This window comes from Mercenaria mercenaria, chromosome 7 (genome assembly GCF_021730395.1).
Source record: "Mercenaria mercenaria strain notata chromosome 7, MADL_Memer_1, whole genome shotgun sequence".
In the NCBI taxonomy this organism is placed as follows: Eukaryota; Metazoa; Mollusca; class Bivalvia; order Venerida; family Veneridae; genus Mercenaria; species Mercenaria mercenaria.
In genome coordinates this window covers 23,197,361-23,219,779 of record NC_069367.1, presented here as the reverse complement: position 1 = coordinate 23,219,779, position 22,419 = coordinate 23,197,361, and the positions used below count along the sequence as shown (strand labels likewise).

The following is a 22,419-nucleotide window of genomic DNA, read 5'->3' as shown; positions in this document are numbered from 1 at the left end:
TAACCACAGGAGCATGATATGTTTAAACGTTTTGATTTTTAGCTCACCTGAGCAATGCTCAGGTGAGTTTTTGTGATCGCTCGATGTCCGGCGTCTGTCGTCTGTCAATATTTAGCTTGTGTATGCGTTAGAGGCTGTATTTTTCAACTGATCTTCATGAAATTTTGTCAGAATGATTACCTTGATAAAATCTAGGCCAAGTTCGAAAATGGGTTATCTGGAGTCAAAAACTAGGTCACTAGGTCAAATCAAAGGAAAACCTTGTGTATGCTATAGAGGCTGTATTTTTCAATTGATCTCATGAATTTTGGTCAAAATGGTTACCTTGATGAAATCTAGGCCTAGTTCGAAAATGGGTTGTCTGGAATTAAAAACTAGGTCACTAGGTCATATCAAAGAAAAAGCTTGTGTATGCAATAGGGACTGCATTTTATAAGGAATCTTCATGAAATTTGAACAAAATGTTTGTCTGGATGAAATCTAGGTAAAGTCTGAATATGGGAATTTTGAGGTCAAAAACTAGGTCACTCGGTCAAATTAAAGAAAAACCTTGTGTAGGCAATAGGGGCTGTATACTACACTGGATATTTATAAAATTTAGTCAGAATGATTGCCTTGGTGAAATCCAGGAGGATTTCTAATATGGATTATCTGGGATCAAAAGCTAGGTCACTAGGTCAAATCAAAGAAAAACCTTGTGTATGCAATAGGGGCTGCATTTTACATTGGATATTCATAAAATTTAGTCAGAATGATTGCCTTGATGAAATCTAGGCCAAGTTCAAATATGGGTCATCTGGGAAACATGTTTACACTGTTATAATGGTTTCTCAGGTGAGAGACCTAGGGCCATCTTGGCCCTCTTGTTTATTTAAATAATTGAATTTATTATATATTTTAGGATTAGTATGCCTATTTAAGCAGATCTATTAGTCTGAAAGATTTTCCATACACGTGTATGTGTTAAGTTAAACCTAGTACAGTTGTTTGAAATATAATACATACTGTACGTATTAATTGTCAGTTAAACACATAAGTTATTTCAGCTTTGAAGGAATTGAGCATGTTTCATTTGAATATATCTGCATTTGTTAACATGTAACAACATATGGGATGCTCGTAGCTTATTTTGAAATTCTCCCTATGAGTGTGGTTCTTGTGCTTATGTGCCGAATGTCTTCATGCAAATGTTTAACATAGTTCACGTAAATGCGCGATTCCAAAGTGAAATGTTCTAAAGCGCGTTTCATTTCCTATTTCATTTTTCCATGGCCATTATTTTGACTGATTCATGTCACTCACTTTATTTTAGGTAGTTAATTTCTCAATTTATCTGTTTTAAACGCAACCGCTGAAACATGGATTTCTAATGTAACGCGTTTTTCTGGAGTTATTGCGGTGAAAGAAGGATTTAACTGATCCATAAACACCAATAAAATAAATCATATAACCACCTATTATGCATAAATATTGTTAAAACACTCTTTTGCTATAAATTATTTCTTAAATAATTTGATAATAATTCTAGCATAAAGTATTAGGAACATTAAATGACAAGAAAGGTTTGGTATGTACATGGTGTATTTTAGGTTACACTATGTAGATTTGTAAAAAAAGAACTAAATGTAAAACTTCACAATGCCATTTCAAAAGGAAGCAATTGCCATTTTGATGCATTGTCGAACATCAAAAATTGTTATCTAACTAATACAATAATTCTCCACAAATGTTTTGCGACTAATCATCACCATTAAGCAAAACGTTTGATGTTCTGCCAAATATAATTGTTAATATTTTCTACAAAATAAATAAAAAACTTGTTTGTATAATTTCCAACTATTTATGCGTGAAACAACGAAAATGATTTAGTAATTAGATCTATGTAATGAGTTCAGGTATATGATGAATTTGACGCAATATATGACCTCGATAACGATGAAATTCTTCTCAACAGACTGGTGCTCGTGACAAAGGCATTTTTTATTCAAAAGATATAGAGAATGCCTGCCAGCAGTGTCCCATTTAAGTACACTAGGGCTAATTTTAGAATAATGAGGGCTTATTTGGATCCATCTTCGAAACTCAACACTAAGCAACACGTTATTCTGGTAAAATATTTCAAAGTTGGCGTTAAGTTATGATAATATAGCATCGTTCTACTAAATGATAAAAAGAACAGTCTTGACAGTTCTTTGGTTTACACCTACACTTAAATTTAAATATGTATTAACATAGGATGTTTGGTGTAGTAATGTAGGAATAAACTTAATGTCTTTCAGATGTTTCAAGTCAATCAAATCAGCATTTTTAGAGAAAGAACATTTTACATTATGTTTGTGCAATTTGGTAACTTTATGTTTCATAATGTGAGACCTCTGAAACACTTATTTACGGAAAAGGGCATTTCTTCACAATGAAATATATGTGAAGTATGATTAGGAAATAATGCCAAGTTTAAGTAAAGGCGTTATTTAGAGTTATGTAAGTGTTGTTATTTTGAAGATTTTTGGTGTAGTGTCGTACTCTAACAACAAACCGATATTGACCGTTACGTACCCTGAGAATGCACACACATTGATTAAAGACTCGTGAGTTAGGTGAACTTTATGGGACAATAATTGCTTTCTGTAATTCCATGTAAAAATACACGGTGTAAGTAAACATACTTTCAAAACTTTTTTATTAAAAAAATCCAGGGTACTTTACCAATTCTTCAGATGTGGTTTTCTGTAATGAAAACGATAGTTATCCAAATGAATTTACAAACAATTTACCGTTGTCAGTGCGTTTTGTGCCCGTTACGATCGTCATGTAAATTGTACATGCTTATTACAGCGTGTCTTGTGATCTTTGGTTTCTATACATTTCTTGAATCCTTTATAGAAGCAAGGGATTTACAATGTAGAGCTTTAACAGTGTGGGCCACAGCCCTGTATTATTAGTGACGGGTCCTTCTTATTTCAAAAAATATGTAATGACCGTCCATATAATTTATGTTTCATTTTTAAATGAGCAATCCTGTATCTTTGAACTGATAAGAATTGCGGGAGACATTACGAGTCTCTTTTTAAGTGTTCATTCAATATAAAAAGTAATACAATTTTCCAAAAATCTATTTTCGTCGTAGATAAAGACAGCCATTGACATTGGAATAACGATAAGCAGGCAATAAAAACGTAACCCTCACACGTTACCTAGGACAACAAAAATTTATTACCTTGCTAAACAGAATATAAGTTGAAACCTAAATCGCTCATGTTATGCATTGTCTAACACATAACTTTTTGTGATAATCTTATCTTTACAAAATATCTGGGCTATAGCCAAAAGAAAATTAAAAATTAAGGAGATCAATTTCATGTGTACATGTCGCGTCTTGCTTATATTTACCACAGTATTAGCGCAGGATTAAAGCGAATTTTATCTGAATATTTTTCGAAAAAGCCAGATAGTATTTTCGAAAAATCTAAAGATAAGTTTTCAATGTTTACCAATTGAACTAGGGATTGACATTCTCCACACAAGACGTTTATCTTAATGATTACCTAAACCGCCTTTAACTTATAAGTTCCCATATTTTTGAAAAATGCAGTCTTCTGTTCCGTTACTTTTTGACACTTTAAGATGGTCCATAATGTCAGTTTCATATGCTTGCGTAGTGCCCGTTTGCAGAGTAATTATTACGCTACCGCAAATTTCGAAGCTGAATGCGTGTATTGCAGTGCAAAATAAATTATTTTGAATACGCGTACTCCTGGCAGACTATCTGGCTTTCGAATGATAACAGAGCGATGCATGTTAAAATTCACAGAATTATTGTATATGAACAATAAATGTCTACTCGTAGTTTTCGGCCAAGATCCAGACTGAATAAGTCTTTGACCAATAACCGGACTCGAAAATAGATGACGCCATCTTAGAATTAGTTGCAAAGTTGGATGTCACAAGGTTGATACATGCACTGTTTAACTGGTTAAAATATTGACATTCTAAAATTTGATATAGAAAGTTAATTTGATAATCAAGAGACTTATTGAAATGACCGAAATAATTTGTACAACAAAATTCTGTGCGTTCGGGTATCAACCCAGGTATGTTACACCATTCTAATATAGTACACATGTGTTTTGAATAACTCCTTTAAAAGAACTTTTGAAACGTTATCTAGCTATTGAATGAAATATATAAATTAGAATCATTTACTGGCAAAGTAATCACAATGTCATTATAATGAAGACAATTGACAGCATTTTCCAAATAAATCACTTGAAATATTGATTAAACTTAATCTGAAGTAGATCTATCCCTGTTTTCATTTATCTAAAAGTATTTGGAAAACTCATTTTCTGAAAACACAGGTAACAAGATCACTACACGATAGTTTTTTTTTAATTTAAGTAGAGAAAGGAAATATATTTAATAAGATCGTAGCTACATGGGTTAAAACAAAGACAAAAGTCCAACAGAAAAAGGCACATTCGAAAAACTTCACGACCCATACAGTACATTACATACATAAATGTACGAGCACACGTATACTAAAAAACGTTTTAAAGATACAGTTGTTCCCTATGTTTGTATGATAATGATAACCCCCGTAAGGAAATTTAGTGAGACGGTAAACTAGTCCATCGATAAACAAACTGGATGATTTGAAAGATTTAGGAGTATACCATCAAAATACAGAAATATTTGATAAATGAACAATATCATTATCAATAATATATCCGACCATCACATGTTCTGCCGTACTCTCCCTTACAATGGATACTTAATTTTTTTCCACATTACAATTGAATGCCATTTATAAGATATAAAGATAAACAATTGCTGAAAACTACGTTCCGACTAGTTATGTGAAACTTTATCACTGGAACATTATTGCAAATGCACCAAAAAGAAAAAGTGTAAGAGTTTTTTACAAATGGCGAGTTTTTAAAGGCGTTGAACTATCCGAAAATGTGGCCTTTTTATGCAGTCCTTTCTGGAATTCAATGTATATATTAGTAATCTGACAATTGTTTTGTAGAATGATATACATAATTCATATGCTGTTCATTTTTTATGTGAAACAACCCTTTCTTTCTATGATTTTGTGGTGACTGTTTTATTTTCAAATTATAAGGCTAAGCATTAAAGTAGTTCTATCAAGCTAAAGAAGAGACCATGAACTTGAGAAAACAAGCCCATGTCGCAATAAGATAACCAAGTACTCAGGACTAATTTAATCTTTAAAATCACATACTCAAAGCGTTTTGTACGCATTACAAATGTATAAAACAATATGAGGTTGTCTGAACAACTGTATCATAGATTACTTTAATCTCTTATCAGCATGTCAGAATATGCAATTGATCTCTTTTTTTTTTAGATTAAACAATGCTCAGTGCGTTTATATGGTCTTCTTAGCATTTTGGCTGACAATGCACAAACATTTGTATAGTTTTGAGAAAAATGACACGACATAAAACGATGTACGTGCATACAAAAAATCATGTGCATTAAGCATGATTTGGGTTTCTATTTGCTTGTTTATTTACTGGTAGACGATATGGATATATATTAGTGTCAAGGAAGATTATTTATTGTCTGCTTCTTTGTTTGAACTTTAAATGAATTGATTCATGTATAACAGTCAATTAACGTTTCAGTTTTGCCTTTTTCGAAGAAAAAAAGGGATATAGAAATGGTCTGCGTCCTTCCGTCCTTCCATCCTTCCGTCCGTCCGTCCTTCCTTCCGTCCGTCCTTCCGTCCGTCACACTTCGTGTCCGGTACATAACTCTGCCACCCATGAAGGGATTTTAAAATAACTTGTCATAAATATTCCTCATATAAGACAACGTGTCATGGGCAAGACTTAGACCCCTATCTTCAAGGTGTAGGTCAAACTTAGAGGTCAAAGGTTAACAGGGTCTGTTTCGTGTCCGGTCCATAACTCTGCCATCCATGAAGGGATTATTAAATAACTTTGCATAAATGCTCACCATAATAAGACGACGTGTCATGCGCAAGATCCAGACCCGTAGCTCTAAGGTCAAGGTCACGTACACAGTTGGCAATCCTATGGATCGTATACAAACGGACATAATGGGGCCACTTAGAGCTGACCCAGATTTAGGAATTGTGATACAGTGGCTTGAAGAAAACAGACAACCCCTGAGAGATGAGGTAGCTGGGAATTCACCAAGTGTGCGGAATTATTGGCTAAATTATGACCTGTTAACTCTGATTGATGGAGTGTTATTCAAAAAGTACATTGTCAGTGCAAAGGACCATCGGCTTTTGTTGATAGTGCCTAGAGTACTTTATAAGGAACTTTTGATATCTTGTCATGATTCAATTACTGGAGCACATTTAGGAATTTCAAAGACATATTCAAAATTCCATCTCAAATATCACTGGTATAAAATGAAGGAATACGTCCAGTTGCATATCAAAAGTTGTGCAAAGTGTGCATTCCGAAAAAGGCCGAAAAACATACCGAAGGCACCATTAACAGAGTACACAGTTGGCAATCCTATGGATCGTATACAAACGGACATAATGGGGCCACTTAATGAGACAGAATCCGGAAATCGGTACAGAATAGTGCATCATGACAGATTGAAACCGTTTCATGGAAATAAAATGACCCATTGGCAATCAAACATGGTTAAGTCTGAGGAAAAAAATCATAGAGCAAAAATGAAAGGGTACCAGCAAACTTCCAAATCCTGCCTGGACAGTACCAGTCAACAAGTGAGGAGAAGTTCAAGGAACAGGACCCAATACAGACCATATCAACATGGTACACAATAGTTATAAATATTAAAAGTGTTAATTTTTTGGATTAAGTTCATATTCCTTCTGGATTTAAAGTGTTAACTAATATTCATCCTGGATTATAAGTGTGTACTTATTCATTTCATTATTCTTTGTATGGATTTAATGAGTGGCTGCATTGGTAATAATAATCCCATTCAGCACAAGTGTATTCAAATGGATTAATTATTCTTTGTATGGATTTAATTAGTGGCTGCATTGGTAATAATAATCCCATTCAGCCTTGGTGTATTCAAATGGATTTATTTGTGGGTTTCATTTTCAGATATTAAAATTTGTGCCATTTATTAAAATCATTTGTTGTACAATTAGATATTCCTGGCACACAGGACTTAAAACTCTGGTAGAGACGACTACCATAGCCATAAAAATTAGACATTGTGCCTATTTTTTTTTTCAAATTAATTTAAATAAATTAAGGGCACCAGGACTTACATTAGTAAATGGTAAAGACGACTACCATATCAATGAAATTAATCAAAATTGTGCCTATTTCTATCATCATATTGTGTTAATATTAAAATAAATAAAGGCACCAGGACTTAGTGTGAGTGAAATAAACATTGTGTGAATGTACTTACATATATATATTCACCTTATTAGATGAACTGAATTCAACACTGGATTTTATTTTACATGTGTTTTACTAGGACGCTGGTGATTTTTTTTACACTTTTAATGTTTCATACATACATTAGTATAATAGTCATTTTACATGTATACTACGTTGAGACGTATTTAGTCACATAGTTCTTCCGAACTATAATCATGAGTTTTATTAAAACATAGAGTATAGCATGTTTGCTACTATTCATGTCACTTAATCATTTATATTGAGGAGCAATTTCAGTGAAAATATAGTTTAGGTATTCATATTCTTATGTATCTACACATAGTATTTGAGAGTAAGAGTCTGGCTCAGTAGTCACTTATATTTTAATGTTAAAACTTAATTGGGGACAATTAAGAAGCTAAGGGTAGGGGAGTGTTGTAAGTTTAGCAGCTAGTCTTATTAAGGTTGATTTATTAATTGATTCTACTGATGTGAAACTTTGGCCTCTGCTACTAGAGATGTCATTCACCAGTTACCCTCATAAATTGTTTGGGACTGGAGTGTGTATCATTTTATCAGGGTATGTTGTCATCATGTACCATCATAAACATGTCTGATTTGTTAGAGTTAGAGGTGGCTCCGTATTTGGGATGGTACCATCAGTCAACGGTTATCCTCATAAATATTAGGGGTAATCTTTGTCTTTCATCACTATGATACACTCCAAATATGGGAGGGTACCTGCTTTTGTATATAAACCTAGTTCAGAACTTGGGAGGGGGATTCTTTACTTTTGGCTCGGACTTTGAAAATGACAGATCATAGAAACAAGAAATGAAATATTTTACAGTTATAATAATAAGTGACTTTAGACCAGAGGAATGAGAGAATTATCATTATGACGACTTTATTTCCATCTTAGACAAAATCTCATAATAAACTAACATTGAAAACTGGATTTGAAGTGTATTTTATCAATAGAGTATAAACCCCCACACCCGAACTTACGTTTTTCAACACTACTCTCTCTCCGGGTCTGTTCCAGTAACTGAATAATGAACTTGTCCGTATGTTTTACTAATGACCTAATACACACGAACAAATGGTCTTAATATATATTGATAAGAAGTTGTGCGTTCGAGATAAGATTTTGTTCGCTCGAGATAAGATGTCGTGCGCACAAGGTTTGATGTTGATCGCTCGAGATAAGATGTTGATCGCTCGATATAAGATGTCGTGCGCACGAGATAAGACGTTGATCGCTCAAGATAAGATGTTGATCGTTCGATATAAGATGTCGTGCGATCGAGATAAGATGTTGATCGCTCAAGATAAGAAGTTGATCGTTCGATATAAGATGTCGTGCGCACAAGATAAGATGTAAATCGCTCAAGATAAGATTTCGTGACGGCTGTTTAAATTGAAAACGGGAACAAGACAAACACCACCGTATTACATTGGTATTTTTTAATACAGAAGAATGGATATTAATTATATATTTATACAAGTAACAGTAAAATCATACTAAAAATTGAATATAGACTGAATTACTCACAAAGAAAATGAAGTAAACGACCTAAACATTTGTACAATACTTTTAACAGAAAGTTTGAAATGACCTATAATGTCTAAAATAATGCACACGTCCGTTTTCGTTTCCATTATTTCATCCACAGAAACATGGTGAAAAGGGAAAGACAGAGGACGACCAGGGGAAAGCTCATTCCTGACGCACTGTTACACAGATCGTCCGTACACGAACACGCATCGATTCCATCTTTGCTGTCACATTCGTCTCCAAGGCTACTTGGTGAGCAAGCTCTAATCACATCTGTAACAGAAAAAAAAGATTTATAACTTCTATTCTTTAAGGAGTTATATCTTAAACAAGAATGTCGAGATAGCGGTAGCTTGTGCAACTTCCTGAACGCGTATGTAAATACTAGTTTGTTTAATGTTGTGCAAAAACTGCATAAAATGTACAAAATTGTATTTTGTGAAGGAACTGTATTAATTTGAAAAGATTAATATGCTCAGGGATGTAATAGTTGAGCAAATTTAGCTGGTCAACGGCCCGCTCATAATGCTTAAAGACACTGATTCTGATATGCCTGGTATGTGGCCTATGGGAATGATAAGGTCTGCGTATTGGTGGTAATGGCCAATACAGAAGCCTGGACCATTGATAGACTTGCTTCTGTTTATCATAATAAGCTACTGTATAGCTACTGTGCAGTACATAAATTACAGGTGATATTTCTCGCCTTCATAGCAAATCAGTTCTCACATTTATAACCAGTTTAGAAAGCTTGATTGAATTAGGACTAAATAAACAAAGTGATAAGATACAACAGTGTTTTTATCATATTTTTAATAATCAAATTTTTTAACAATTACATTTCATCATTGCTGTTTTTTTGTTTTTTTAATCAAAAATATAAAAAACATAATAAAGTATGTGTATTTTGAACAATGATATCTCTTTATTGCTGGATTTTATTATACATAAAAGAAACGTTATTTAGACAACACAAGGGGAATTATGCATTTTTAATATATAAAACCCTTCTGTCCATATTCCATTTTATCTATCAAAAATGCAACTGAACGCTTCTTTAATTTCTAATAAAATCCAGCAATTATCTTTTTTTTTCTTCTTCTTTTTTTTTCGTTACTTTTGATAAAAAGATCATAATAATTGAATAAACAAACTTTTAATTTCTTTTATTAAGTTTTAAATAATTATTTAAAAGTTAAGGAGTGAGAATTGCTTTGCTATAAGAATTATAATTTAACTGGCCGGGACATTAATCAACATCAATTAAAAAAAACATTTGTGTACATTCTAAACAAAAAAGGAAAACACAGGAAATAACCAATTTATCTGTAGGCAATACAATTTATGATTCTCTGACAATAATTAGGCTACATGTCAAGTCTGCGGGGGTTTTATGGACCCTTATAAAACTGGACCAGATAGGATCTTGTATACTGGGGATTAAAAAATCTGGTATTTGGGGAGAGGGGGGTCACTTATATAGGAGATTTTCTTTGCCTTTAAGTACTATCTGTAAAGAACAAATACTGGTATACTATCAAGCAGTTGCACCCAGCGGAAAAAAAACTTCATTTAGAAAGAGACTCTTTGGGTTTATATATTGCAATAGCTAGTTCTAAGAAATTCTAGCCTTTCTTTCTTCCAGTTTCGTTCGCACAATAGCTATAAACAGTTTGAGTACGTATTTGACGTTTTTAATTAAATTATATCACGCCTGGTAAACTACAGAGCTACCTCTTTAAGAGGTATACGGTAAAGTGCTCTGTCGCAACTTCCAAGGTAGTGCACGTCGCGGTAAAAGAACATAAACAAAGGTGAGTGTCATTATATATTTGCATTTTTTACAAGCAGTGTATCGAATATCAAAATCGGGGAATGGTAGGCGATGTAGATATGATTTAACTTTACAGAGAACTTTACGTTTGCTAATTCATCCTTAATTTGTGGTCGTGGTGATGTTTACCAACAAGCTGATTTTGCAGTAAATTTGGCCATTTCGTCATGAAAGCACTTTCATTGTCAAATATTTACATTTTAACTAATATTTAGAAGCAAACCGAATAGGCGTGAGATATCTGTAAAATATACAATGCATTTCGAAATAAAATATATACCGAAAATGGTTCGGGAGTAAAATTATTCACTTTTTATTGTGAGAGATAGCTCTGTCGTGAAGGAGATACTCATGTCGCAAAGGAGAAAGCTCTGTGTTGCATGAATTTAAACGTTTTAATATTTACTTTGGGTTGTCCTCATTAGAAATAATATAAAGTTACTGTTCTATTTGATATACATATGTATGAATTTTCCATGTATTGTTTTGATTAAGGTTTTCCATGAGGTTATAATTGTAAATATTGAATAGTTGTACATTCTGTTTGCTTTTTTGCACAGGTGAGTTATTGCGATCACTCGATGTCCGTCGTCAGTCGTCTATCTGTCTCTCTGTCAACATTTAGCTTGTGTATGCAATAGTGGCTGTATTTTTTAATTGATCTTTATGAAATTTAGTCAAATTGCTTGTCTTCTTTAAATTTAGTTCAAGTAAGAAAATTTATTATCTGGGGTCAAAAACTAGGTCACTAGGTTAAATTGAAGAAATACCTTATCTATGCAATAGGAACTCCATTTTACACTCTATCTTTATGAAATTTGATGAGAATGTTTGTCTGGATAAAATCTAGGAAATATTTGAATATGGGTTAACTGGAATAAAAGAAAACTAGGTCACCTAGTTAAATCAAAGCAAAGCTTTGAATATGTGATAGAGGCTGAAGTTTTTTCAATTGATTTTCATGAAATTTGGTCAGAATGATTGCCTTGACGAAATCTAGGTCAACTTTTGATATGGGTTATCTTGGATCAAAAACTAGGCCACTAGGAAAAATAATGAAAAAAAAAATGTGTTTGCAATTGGAACTTATTTTATACCGGACAAATGCGATGCTGGCGATTTTTGAAAAAAAATGAAAATGCACGAATTAAAGCCCGCGCGAAACTGCCTTTTTGCTAGCGAATTTAAATGATTTCACCATACATAAGTAAGGAAATGCGATTATCGGCTCGGGCATGTTTTTTTTATAATTTCGCAATTTAAAGATGATCAATGCTATTACGTCATAATATTACAAAATTCAAATTCTAAAAGTAAAAGATAATTTTACTCAATATCTAAAGTCACGACCCTTTCGTCAAACGTGTCTGATTAAATTTAGGATTCGATCGCTGCAGTAGTTATGTCAATAACTGTATGTGTAATTGACGTTGCTAACTAAATGCGTACATTGTTAAAACACTAAATGCATTATGATTAACCTTTACGTAAAGTTGTTCTATGAAATTTATCTAGCTCGTAAATCAGCATGACTGTTTAAAAGTTTCAGATTTTAGATTCATTAGTGAATTTGAACGTGCTCGTACATTTATGAAGTCACAGCGACTCTGATATTTGTTCGAAGTATATTTTATTTACCGGTACGTACAAACAAACTGGTCGTGTCCTCAACGAAAAGCAATTATGGTATCATCATAATACAATATTATTCGGATATGAATTTACAAGTCTTGTAAAATCATATCTGAATGTAATATAGTGTAATAGGTAGTGTAAACAAGTATCAGAGCCACTTCCACTAAAGTTACAGGCAACCCTTGCTTTTCACAAGATAATTTCACGCATTAATTATTCTCTAACTGAATTTATCTTTTTCATAGAAAAAGTAGCACATGCCGATTCTAAGAAAATATAGCCCGCTCGCTTAGATCAATAGTGAAAGTGCAGATCTATTGATCATGGGCTTTGAGTTTGAATCCCCCTGACTATTTTACAATGTGTCTGTAGGGGGACTTGACAGTTAGTTGCTGAGAACAAGTTAGCACTGGTGCTGAATCCAGAAGTACTTGATAAAACGGCACTAAATACGAAACAAGCAAAATAATTATAAAAAATATAAGCAATATGTATTATACAAATGATGTATAAATATAAAAATGAGATATTTGAATTGTATCTCGTAAGTGGAAATAACTACTTTCCGGATACATTCAACACTGCTGAAAACTGTTCATGCAACACAGAGCTATCTACTTGGCGACATGACTATCTCCTTCACGACAGAGCTATCTCTCAATAAAATGTGGGTAATTTTACTCCCGAACCATTTTCGGTACATATTTTATTTCCAAATGCATTGTATATTTTACAGCTATCTCACGCCTACACGGTTTACTTCTTAATATTAGTTAAAACGTAAATAATTGACAATGAAAGTGCTTTGATGACCAAATGGCCAAATGTACTGCAAAATCAGCTTGTTGGTAAACATCACCGCGACCGCAAATTAAGAATGAATTAGCAAACTTAAAGTTCTCTGTAAAGTTAAATCATATCTACATCGCCTACCATTCCCCGACTTTTGACATTCGATACACTGCTTGTAAAAATGCAAAAAATATGATGACACTCACCTTTGTTGATGTTCTTTTATCGCGACGTGCACTACCTCGGAAGTTGCGACAGAGCACTTTACTGTATACCTCTAAAAGAGGTAGCTCTGAAGTTTACCAGGCGTGTATATGAACAAGCAGAAAAAGGTATAATAGAGCTGATATGCGGATTGAATGTGCCTTCTTGACATAATGGCACACCTGGTGCTATGATTGCCCTGTGCTGAATTTTGTAACAAGGTTTATCACTATGGCAAGAATATATAATTAAACCGTTTATTGACCTTTCCATTATATATTTATTTTATTTTGATCAGTATGTATTTTTTTTCAGGCAATACTTTAAACACATCAACTCTTACAGTTAAGCACGAGAAGGAAGTATGAGTTGCTTCCCTGTCAAAAAGTTATCTGGCCTTTAAGTAAGTAACTAGGTTAGAGAAATATAGGCATTTACATTTGAAAATTAATCAAAAGACCAACGACATATCTTCTTATGTTGTAATGATAACATCAGCAATATTATTAGCTCGGTATTATAATTAAGAAATAATAAATCTGTTCCTATATTTTATCAGTTAATAAAATATGGGCAGGAGTTTGGATGCGTAATAATTAAATCACGACTGCCCATGTTTTATTAATTTATAAAATTATTGGAATATATTTATCATTTCGATTCTAACAACGCAAATAATTCACATTTTACAGTACTACATTTTCAGCGTAATACGTCATTCGGGTCATATGCTGTTACAATTTACCCCCTATGGTTAGAAAGTGTTGCATAGCCAATGGAACGTATAGAAAATTGTTTTGTTTTTTTTATCAGAATTTTGAGAAGTATTCGTAAATTAGTAATCTAACAGCTCGCAAACTAATTGTGAACAGAATCATCAAATTAGGCGAGTGGACCCTGTGTTACGAGTGATGAGCTTAACATTTATATGACGTCACATCATTATGACGTCACACTTTATGTCATACATTTATGACGTCACCGCTGAATCATAATTAGGCTAATTGAATTCGCTCGTAGAGATCAGAACTTGTTTTACGGACCTACACATAAGTCAGTATGACTTTTTATTATATTTATGTTTTTGAAATGCTGTTTTTGAACCGTTTGGCCCTGAAATAATTCGTATGTAATGGAACTGAAGTACAATCTCTTATGTTACAATCATAGGGGGTGAAATGTAACAGCCAACCACATTTTATCGTAGATTCATGTATAGGCAATTTCGCTATATGTTTATATAGCAATTGCTGCGGATCGTGTTAGAATTTTTCATATATATTATTAGCTCGGTATTATAATTTTTCATATTTTGTCAGCAACTTGTAAGTGTCTGTTGTATCGCATTTTTTTATTCGCAAAGACAGCAATAATTCAGAATCGATCACAAAACAATCCAACACCCTTTCTTCCGTCAGTTACGTTATTACGTGACGTCAACTTCAGAGGAGGCATTATAATCTTGACACGACAGGCATACTTTGCCACTAGTGATACATCACTGACTGTTTTGTTACTTTGTTATTGTAAGGTATATAATAACCAGTTATAGTTAAATAATTATCCTGTAAAAAGACATTTTATGTCGTTACATATTACAATGGAATATGCAACATTCGGCTACAATTCTTATAAGAAGATGCTTAGTGACACTTTGAAACTGGCGAAAAAAGTATGAAAATTGGATTACAAACAAAGAAGATATAACCATTTGAAAACAATTCATTTAATGACACGGCAGCAATTTAGGGTAGAATGATATTACCATATCTCCTTATATAGGCATTTCCCAATCAATTACGACATAGATAATCACATTTTGTGGGTCACAATACAATATTCTTAGTTTTTACAAAAAAAAAGTGTATCTTAAAATGTACAAGAAATTTAAGTTCTATTTTCAACTGTATCTTAAAAATATTTGCCATAAATACCATATTCGGTTACGGCTATATAAGGAAATAACGATGACATCACTGTGCTCAAAATGGCTGTCATTTCGTTAAATTTATAATTCTAAGTTTGGCATATCAATCTCGTTTGTAGTCTGATTTTCTTATTTTTTTCACCTGTTTTGATCAAATGTTTCATATTCCATTGTAAGTCTGTTTTATTTACAATGGTTAAGCGAAATTTACTTACGTCCATCCGTCTTTGTTTTCACACAGGATCCTGCGCAGGTATCTGTTCCAGCATTACTCTCATCAAAAGGGTCGTTGCATCCTATGCAAGAGTAGCATTTGATGGCTGATACACTTGAAACTGAAAGAATTAAAAGTGTATAATTGTACTAAAGCTTCATCATTGAGGTAGTGCACCCATAAGGACATTCGGCAATTTCCGTGCGATTATGTATAAAACGGTATTGTTCGTAATGCTGTTTCGGCACCCTTCGCTCATAACGGAAAAATGCGATTATGTATAAAACGGTATTGTTCGTAATGCTGTTTCGGCACCTTCGCTCATAACGGAAAAATGCTTTTCTAAAAAACGAAGAATGCCGAAATACGTAATTAAACGGGAAAAGGCGATCGTCATTACTGCTCCAGTAACTTAAATAGGTTACTCAATATCGCTCGCTGCCTGATGGAAATCGACAGTATTTCTGTCTCATAATATCGAAAGTTTTTGGTAAAACAAACAAACAATTTCTATGAATATGAGTTAAATATTCATCAGAGATAGCTATATAGAAATATGATCATTCGATACAACATTATATATATCTTAACTATGTGTAAATAACGAAAGTTTAGGAGTTGTTCGGAAATATAAGAAAAAGCATGAGGAAGAATTGACCTCATGACCGATATTGCAGAAAATCGATATCAGGGGAGACAACAGCTATTTGGTATTGGTAACAGGTGACCGGTATTGCGATGTCGATATCTACTGCCTCCGGGTATTGTCACCTGGATGTTTATTTCAATATCAAGTGTAATAAAAGAGAAGGTTTTTCATAAGATAATTAAACAAGCTTAATTGAAATGTCACTGGAGTTACAAACATTTTTATCAAAAGGATGTTTAATATGTAATTTTCTGAACCATAGCATTTTTAACATGTTATTTTATAATAATTAAATTAATTTTTATATCAATATAACATATCTATCAGCAATAAAAACCATATTTTCATATAAAATTATTTTCATACATATTCTTATATAAGAAGAATGTATATTTTAACATGTTTTCGAAAAACAATGTAACAAATCGGGTGAACATTACTATCTGTAAACCATTTAGATTCAAGTTAAAGGCAAATATCAATGAAGTCTTTTATTTTTTTATTTTTTTATTTTTCATTTTCAACCAAATCTGAAATGTAAATGACCCTTAATATCTAGAAAAAAGGAGGTTCGTACCCACAGACACTTCCTTTTATATTTACACACACACACCAAAAAAAGAAAAGAAGATCGAACCATGTTTTATACGATTTTATAACTTTTACGGCCATAACACATTCTTGTCAAAAAAAAAAAAAACAGAAAAAAAACAACAAAAAACAAAGACAAATATGAAACAGGGAAGTCACAAAATACAAATAAACTTGACGAATATATTTTAAAATTGTCTGATTGATATGTATTATACCTGCTGCCACTACCACGTCCATTCTTATGTCACAAAAATACATACAGTACCTCATTACATGATATACATTGACATATAAGATATGATCATGTGGCAAAGTTGTTGAAAATTTAAACTTTAAATGGAGAACGGATCGTAACAAGCCGTAACGGGCAGGTCTTTTTACCCCAAGACACCCCAGAACCCCAAAACACAGCAACCACCATGACACCCAGCATCAAAATAATCACATTATTTGATACTGTAATTGGGTAACTATATAACAATGATAACTCAAGGGGAACAACCCAAAACCACTTAACTGTAAATAAAGATGTAGCAGTTATTTCCCTTTCAAATTGTTGCGACAAACCTAAAAATGTAAACTGGGAGGTCCCGGGGCAAAAAGTGTTACAATAAAGACACAATAAATTAATGTGTTAATCTTATTAATTATTTCTTTTTGATCTTTATCAGTACTACAAGTGTGACAATAAATAAAATAATTGCACTGATTAAAACAATTAGAAAAAATATCACAATCACAATTTTTCTTTAAAAAATGATCAATTATACTATAACAGATGATAAAATATTAATATCAAAATCATAATTTGCATATTTTGCAAAAAAAAAAAAAATGGCCAAAACATCCTATTTCAACAATTTTCTTGGCCAAAACGTCCTAGGCCGAAAGATCCTAGGCCGAAACGTCCGGGCCAAAACGTCCGTGGCCAAAACGTCCGTCCTCCCAAAAATACATACGTAAGTTATTTTGTTTCTTTTTCTTTTAAACAGCTGTTTACAATTTATAATTACACAGGTGTAGGTTTTGAATTATTTTATTCTGAAATGGTTGAACATGTATATCAATTCAGTAATTCTTAAAATATTGGCAAAGTAGGAAGTTTGTAAAATTAAAAAAAAAGATAGTGGCAATCAGCGTGGTACAGGTATTTTGCCGTATTCAAGCAGACATTATTCATTTTAATATAACTACACATATTCCACCAATATATGAAAACTGCTTGCAAAATAAAAAGTATGCGAAAGATTAAAATCGCATGATAATTACACCTTGTAATTACAAAAAGAAAATACCCGTAATTCAAAACGCAATTATAGCCTTATCAGTGTTATAAACGTCTGTGTTGTTTTAACGTTCCTTTTTTAGAGGTAGTTGGCAAGTTTTATTACAAGTCCAATAAAAAGGATTTATGTGTGATGCATATAACATTTTATTACTTCTATAAACTATCATTCAATAGGATTACAGTATAGAAATTAGTTTTATGTAAAATTATCTTGAATTGAACATGTACAATAAATTATGAAAGTAAGTTAATCACGACGACATTTATGATAACTGAAAAGATCATGAAACCAGGTAAAAGTTTCACGAAAACAAAAATATATCATTAAGTTACTGAAGTAAAATTCAATTCTGTTTTAAATGCAGATATTATTCACATTGCAAAAACATTCTTGTACACAAAAATGCTCCGGACATAATTAAATATTCCAGCTTTAATTTGATTAAGGCGGACCTTGAATTTATTTACTAAAAATTATTAAGTAAAATATATACAAAAAAATCTGTATTTTACTTTTTTACGACAGTTTGCATTTGTGATCCAAGGGTCGTTAGGAAAGCTATCTCTTTTAATGTTTAATTGACATAATTGGCATAACTGACACTGATATTTAAATGTATATGAAATAAGGTGAGAACAACAACATAAGAAGAAATGCGCGTCTCTTTCTTTTTAGAACCGAAATATTAATTGCAATATTTAATTGCATTTCTTATATTGTTAATTTGTGATATTAACACAAAATGAATTACTCGCGAAGTAAAATTACATTAAATGATTAAATCATTACTTTAACGTTTTGATCACAATACCGCATGTTCACACGGCATACTATAATATCGTCTGCTTATGACGCTACAACAACAACTTCGCGCTGAAGTTAATTTTTCTTCGAAATTAGTGAAAATAAACCGTCTGAGAACGAATCAAATTTTTATTTCACAAAAATGAAATAAATATCATTCAAAAGATAAATTCAATGAGAGTAGGAAAGTTCTTGCACCTAAGCTTTCATATCAATGGTTTTATACAAAAAATGCTTTGAAGAAACGCATGTATGAGATTTTTGCATTTTATATGGAAAAAAAAGAAGGGAACAAATGACGGAATGATGGCATCAAACTTCATGCGAAGAACGAATCAAAAAATAAGATAAAATTTAATTTAAAAAAACCTTGTGATGAATCAAATGTTGAACTTTGGTAATATTTTTGCACCTAAGGTTTCTTATTTTTAGTAATTTTGTTATTAAGTAAAATGTGTACACGCCCTTCTTATTTCTATATAGAAAATCTGACCGCTATCGATTAGTGGCCGGAGGAATATTCTTCGGTATGCGCTTTATGTCCAGTAATTACTGTTCAAGTAAGTCGATATGAATATCCCGACAATTTACTTTATTTGTGCTAGCACTGATGATTCATACCAAGTTTGAATAAAATCTGTAAATGATATTATATCTATACCGAGTATTCCCAAGTTTGCACGAAAGAGAATTATTTGAAATAAAGCACAGCTTAAATCAGGAATCGGCCTGCCTTCAGCTCATCCGCATTAACTTTATAAACAAACTGTTTTACGTAATTTTCTTTTAGAAAGTGTGTAACATCTTAATAAAAGACACTGTTTGTATTGCCAAAAGACCAGAAATTATAAGAAAACCGAGTCCAAGTTTACGACCGCCACACTGAAATCAAAGCCTGATGTTGCGACAGTTAATACAGTCCGTAGGGCCTTTGAACATACTTTCAGAAATCTTCTTCTGAATTGTCAATGTGACTTTCTCTAAACAAAGTTACATTAAATATAGAAAATAACATACATGTTGAATACATTTATCCTATGCATAAACAAACTTCGATATGCATGTATAGTTCAATTGTGTTGATAGAAAATATAGTGCAAATGATGACAGTTCCATTTTTTATAATATAAAATCAAAATCTCGAAAACGATTGCACAGAAATTTCGACGGTCAGCATAACCGATGATTATTTATATGTATAAACGTCTACAAAGCCTGTATCTTTATTCTCATTTAGAAAAGGAAAAAATTCCTTGCCAAACAAGGAAATGTGAAACAAACCAAATAAATGCTGCAAGTCTGACACTACCATTCCCATTCTGAACTCTTTTCCATAATATTTTTAAATAAATGTTATTTTTTTTAAAGAAAACAAAGTCAATAGTAGAGAAACCTTACTATATTGAACCAAAGAGCTAACCCGCCATTTGCTATTTTGCAAAGCACCAATTATGATCAAGTCGTAATTGCATCCTTTATATTTTAAAAACTCAATTTCCTAAGAAATATATCAGATAAACATTCAATGCAAATTGTGTTTAATAAGAGAGAAGTTCTCAAAGCAAGCAGAACGACATTATTAAGTTATCAAAGAATACCAGTAATTATCTTAATATAAAAAGCGTTAAAAATACTTGAAAAATATATTTTACTCACCCAAAACAAAAACAATCAGAAAGCCAAAACAAAAAAATGCATTTAAGTTATTCATTTTATGAAACTTTTGGTCTTTTCCAACAAACGTGCACGCAGATACTGTTTTCAAACGGTTACAGGACGCAGGCCAAGCGCAAACAGTTACTGAAGCAATTAATTACAACCTACCTTCTTGTACGGGATAAAACAGCTTGCAAGTTGTCAACATTTACAGTTAGCTCCTCCCCAAACATTTTAGTCGTCTGCACCAATTGAGGCCACGACATAGCATTTTGTATTTTGTTATTGATTTACACAAACATAGTGCAGGTTTTGCATAGGAACTGCATTGACAATTTCACTTTAATCACTTTCAGAGTTTAATCACACACACACACACGCGCACGCGTACACCCCTAATAGAGAGTAGAGTGCGTGAAGAGGAAAGAAACACCAACAATTAAGTATATATACGAGGGTGGTTCAAAAAACCGTAGACTTTTGGTGTCTGAAGGCGCATATTGTGTAAAGAGCAATGTGAAATATATCATTGTAATTCGCAATCTTTCTCTTATTTGGTCATACATTTTTGTAACATTTTTTACTGATAGGCGAAGCGCGCGGAACGTTTTAATTACCATAGCTACGCATTACCGGCGCAGTTACTTTTTCATCGTCGTGATTTGAATTTAATCGCTAATATTCGCAATGATAGAATACGTTTTCGCAAGAACATACGTCAAAGTGCAGCAACACGCCAGAGCGACATGTACCGAGATTATGGCATCATTCGGACGTAGGAGGCGAAAGTAAACAACATTTACACCAAGTGTCGTCATCGACTCGCATAGATAATCAGGCAGTTGTTTAGTTATGTAGAAAGTTTGGCGAAAAGCAACTGAAATTTATAAACTAATAAAGCAGACGCCACAACAATGTTCGGTCATCTGCGTCTTGATTTTCAAGTGGTACAAACTATTCATAATTGTCCCATTCTTGCTTAAGGACAGTGGAGGTGAAGAGAGAAAACAAAAAATCCGTGATTCCGCGTTAACGTCAATGTATGACGCCTTGGATAAAGACCAAGTACTCACGTTTAGCACCCTGTCTGAGATGCTTGGCATAAGTATTCATAATTTTCAGTATTCTAACCAAACAACTCATTATGACTTAGGTGTTGATTATCAAAATTAATAAAAGAAATTTACAAATATTGAATAATGCAAACCTAATGAAAGCATCTCGATGAAGGCGCTACGCCGTTAACGTCGTTAAAATATGATCACCGTTCGCCGGGTTCGTATAAGTAACTGTTTTCGAAGTGGTGTAACTCCTGACTGTATGATCAAAATCACGACAAATTTGCAGTGCAGTGAGCAGAAAGATTACGAATTACAACGGTATATTTTTTGCTTTGTTTCAGTAAAGTATATAAAAGCTAGAGAAAACGTCTACGTTATTTTTGAACAACCCTCGTACGTAACATAAAAAACGAAATGGACAAAAAGCATTTTAGGGCACCGCTTTGAAACAGTCAGTAACCTATACAAATGAAACCTGGGTTTGAACGCATTTAGGGTACTTGTATAAACACACTTAGCTTATTTTCAGCAAATTAAACAAGACAGTGTAAATAAATAACTCCTAGTTGAGAAAGGCTAACACTAGTGTAACAAAAGGATTAGTCTAGGGTTAAATTCCACCAATGTACTCGACAACTTGTCTGAAGTCAGAGCATCAAGAACCTAACTTTTAAGAGCAAGTTGAAAGACAAAATTCCGCTAATTTTTTCGTTTATTGTAAGATGTAGTAGAAAAGTAGAAAAACATGACGGAATCCACAGTGACACTAAGTCAACACTGTATGTATAAAGAAAAGCTTATCATCACTTTTCGCCATTATCGGTTT

At 32.8% G+C, this 22,419-nt stretch overlaps 1 protein-coding gene across 1 annotated transcript; it reads right to left on the bottom strand.

Moving 5' to 3' along the window:
• Window positions 1-8,826: 8,826 nt before the first annotated feature.
• On the bottom strand, window positions 8,827-20,694 carry LOC123554751 (uncharacterized). The gene is made up of 3 exons (XM_045345059.2): window positions 20,533-20,694; window positions 15,542-15,661; window positions 8,827-9,207 (listed from the first exon to the last, which is right to left on the bottom strand). The coding sequence occupies exons 1-3, from the start codon at window positions 20,585-20,587 to the stop codon at window positions 9,038-9,040; spliced, it is 345 nt and encodes a 114-aa protein (XP_045200994.2). The 5' UTR covers window positions 20,588-20,694; the 3' UTR covers window positions 8,827-9,037.
• Between the last annotated feature and the right edge of the window lie 1,725 nt (window positions 20,695-22,419).

What these genes read in the sequence shown, in the direction of transcription:
- LOC123554751 (XM_045345059.2), bottom strand. Translation starts at nt 20,587, where the DNA reads ATGAATAACTTAAATGCATTTTTTTGTTTTGGCTTTCTGATTGTTTTT. An exon ending in TCTGATTGTTTTTGTTTTGG is followed by an intron (nt 15,662 to 20,532) that starts GTGAGTAAAATA and finishes TAATTCTTTCAG; the next exon opens with TTTCAAGTGTATCAGCCATC. An exon ending in GAAAACAAAGACGGATGGAC is followed by an intron (nt 9,208 to 15,541) that starts GTAAGTAAATTT and finishes TTTCTGTTACAG; the next exon opens with ATGTGATTAGAGCTTGCTCA.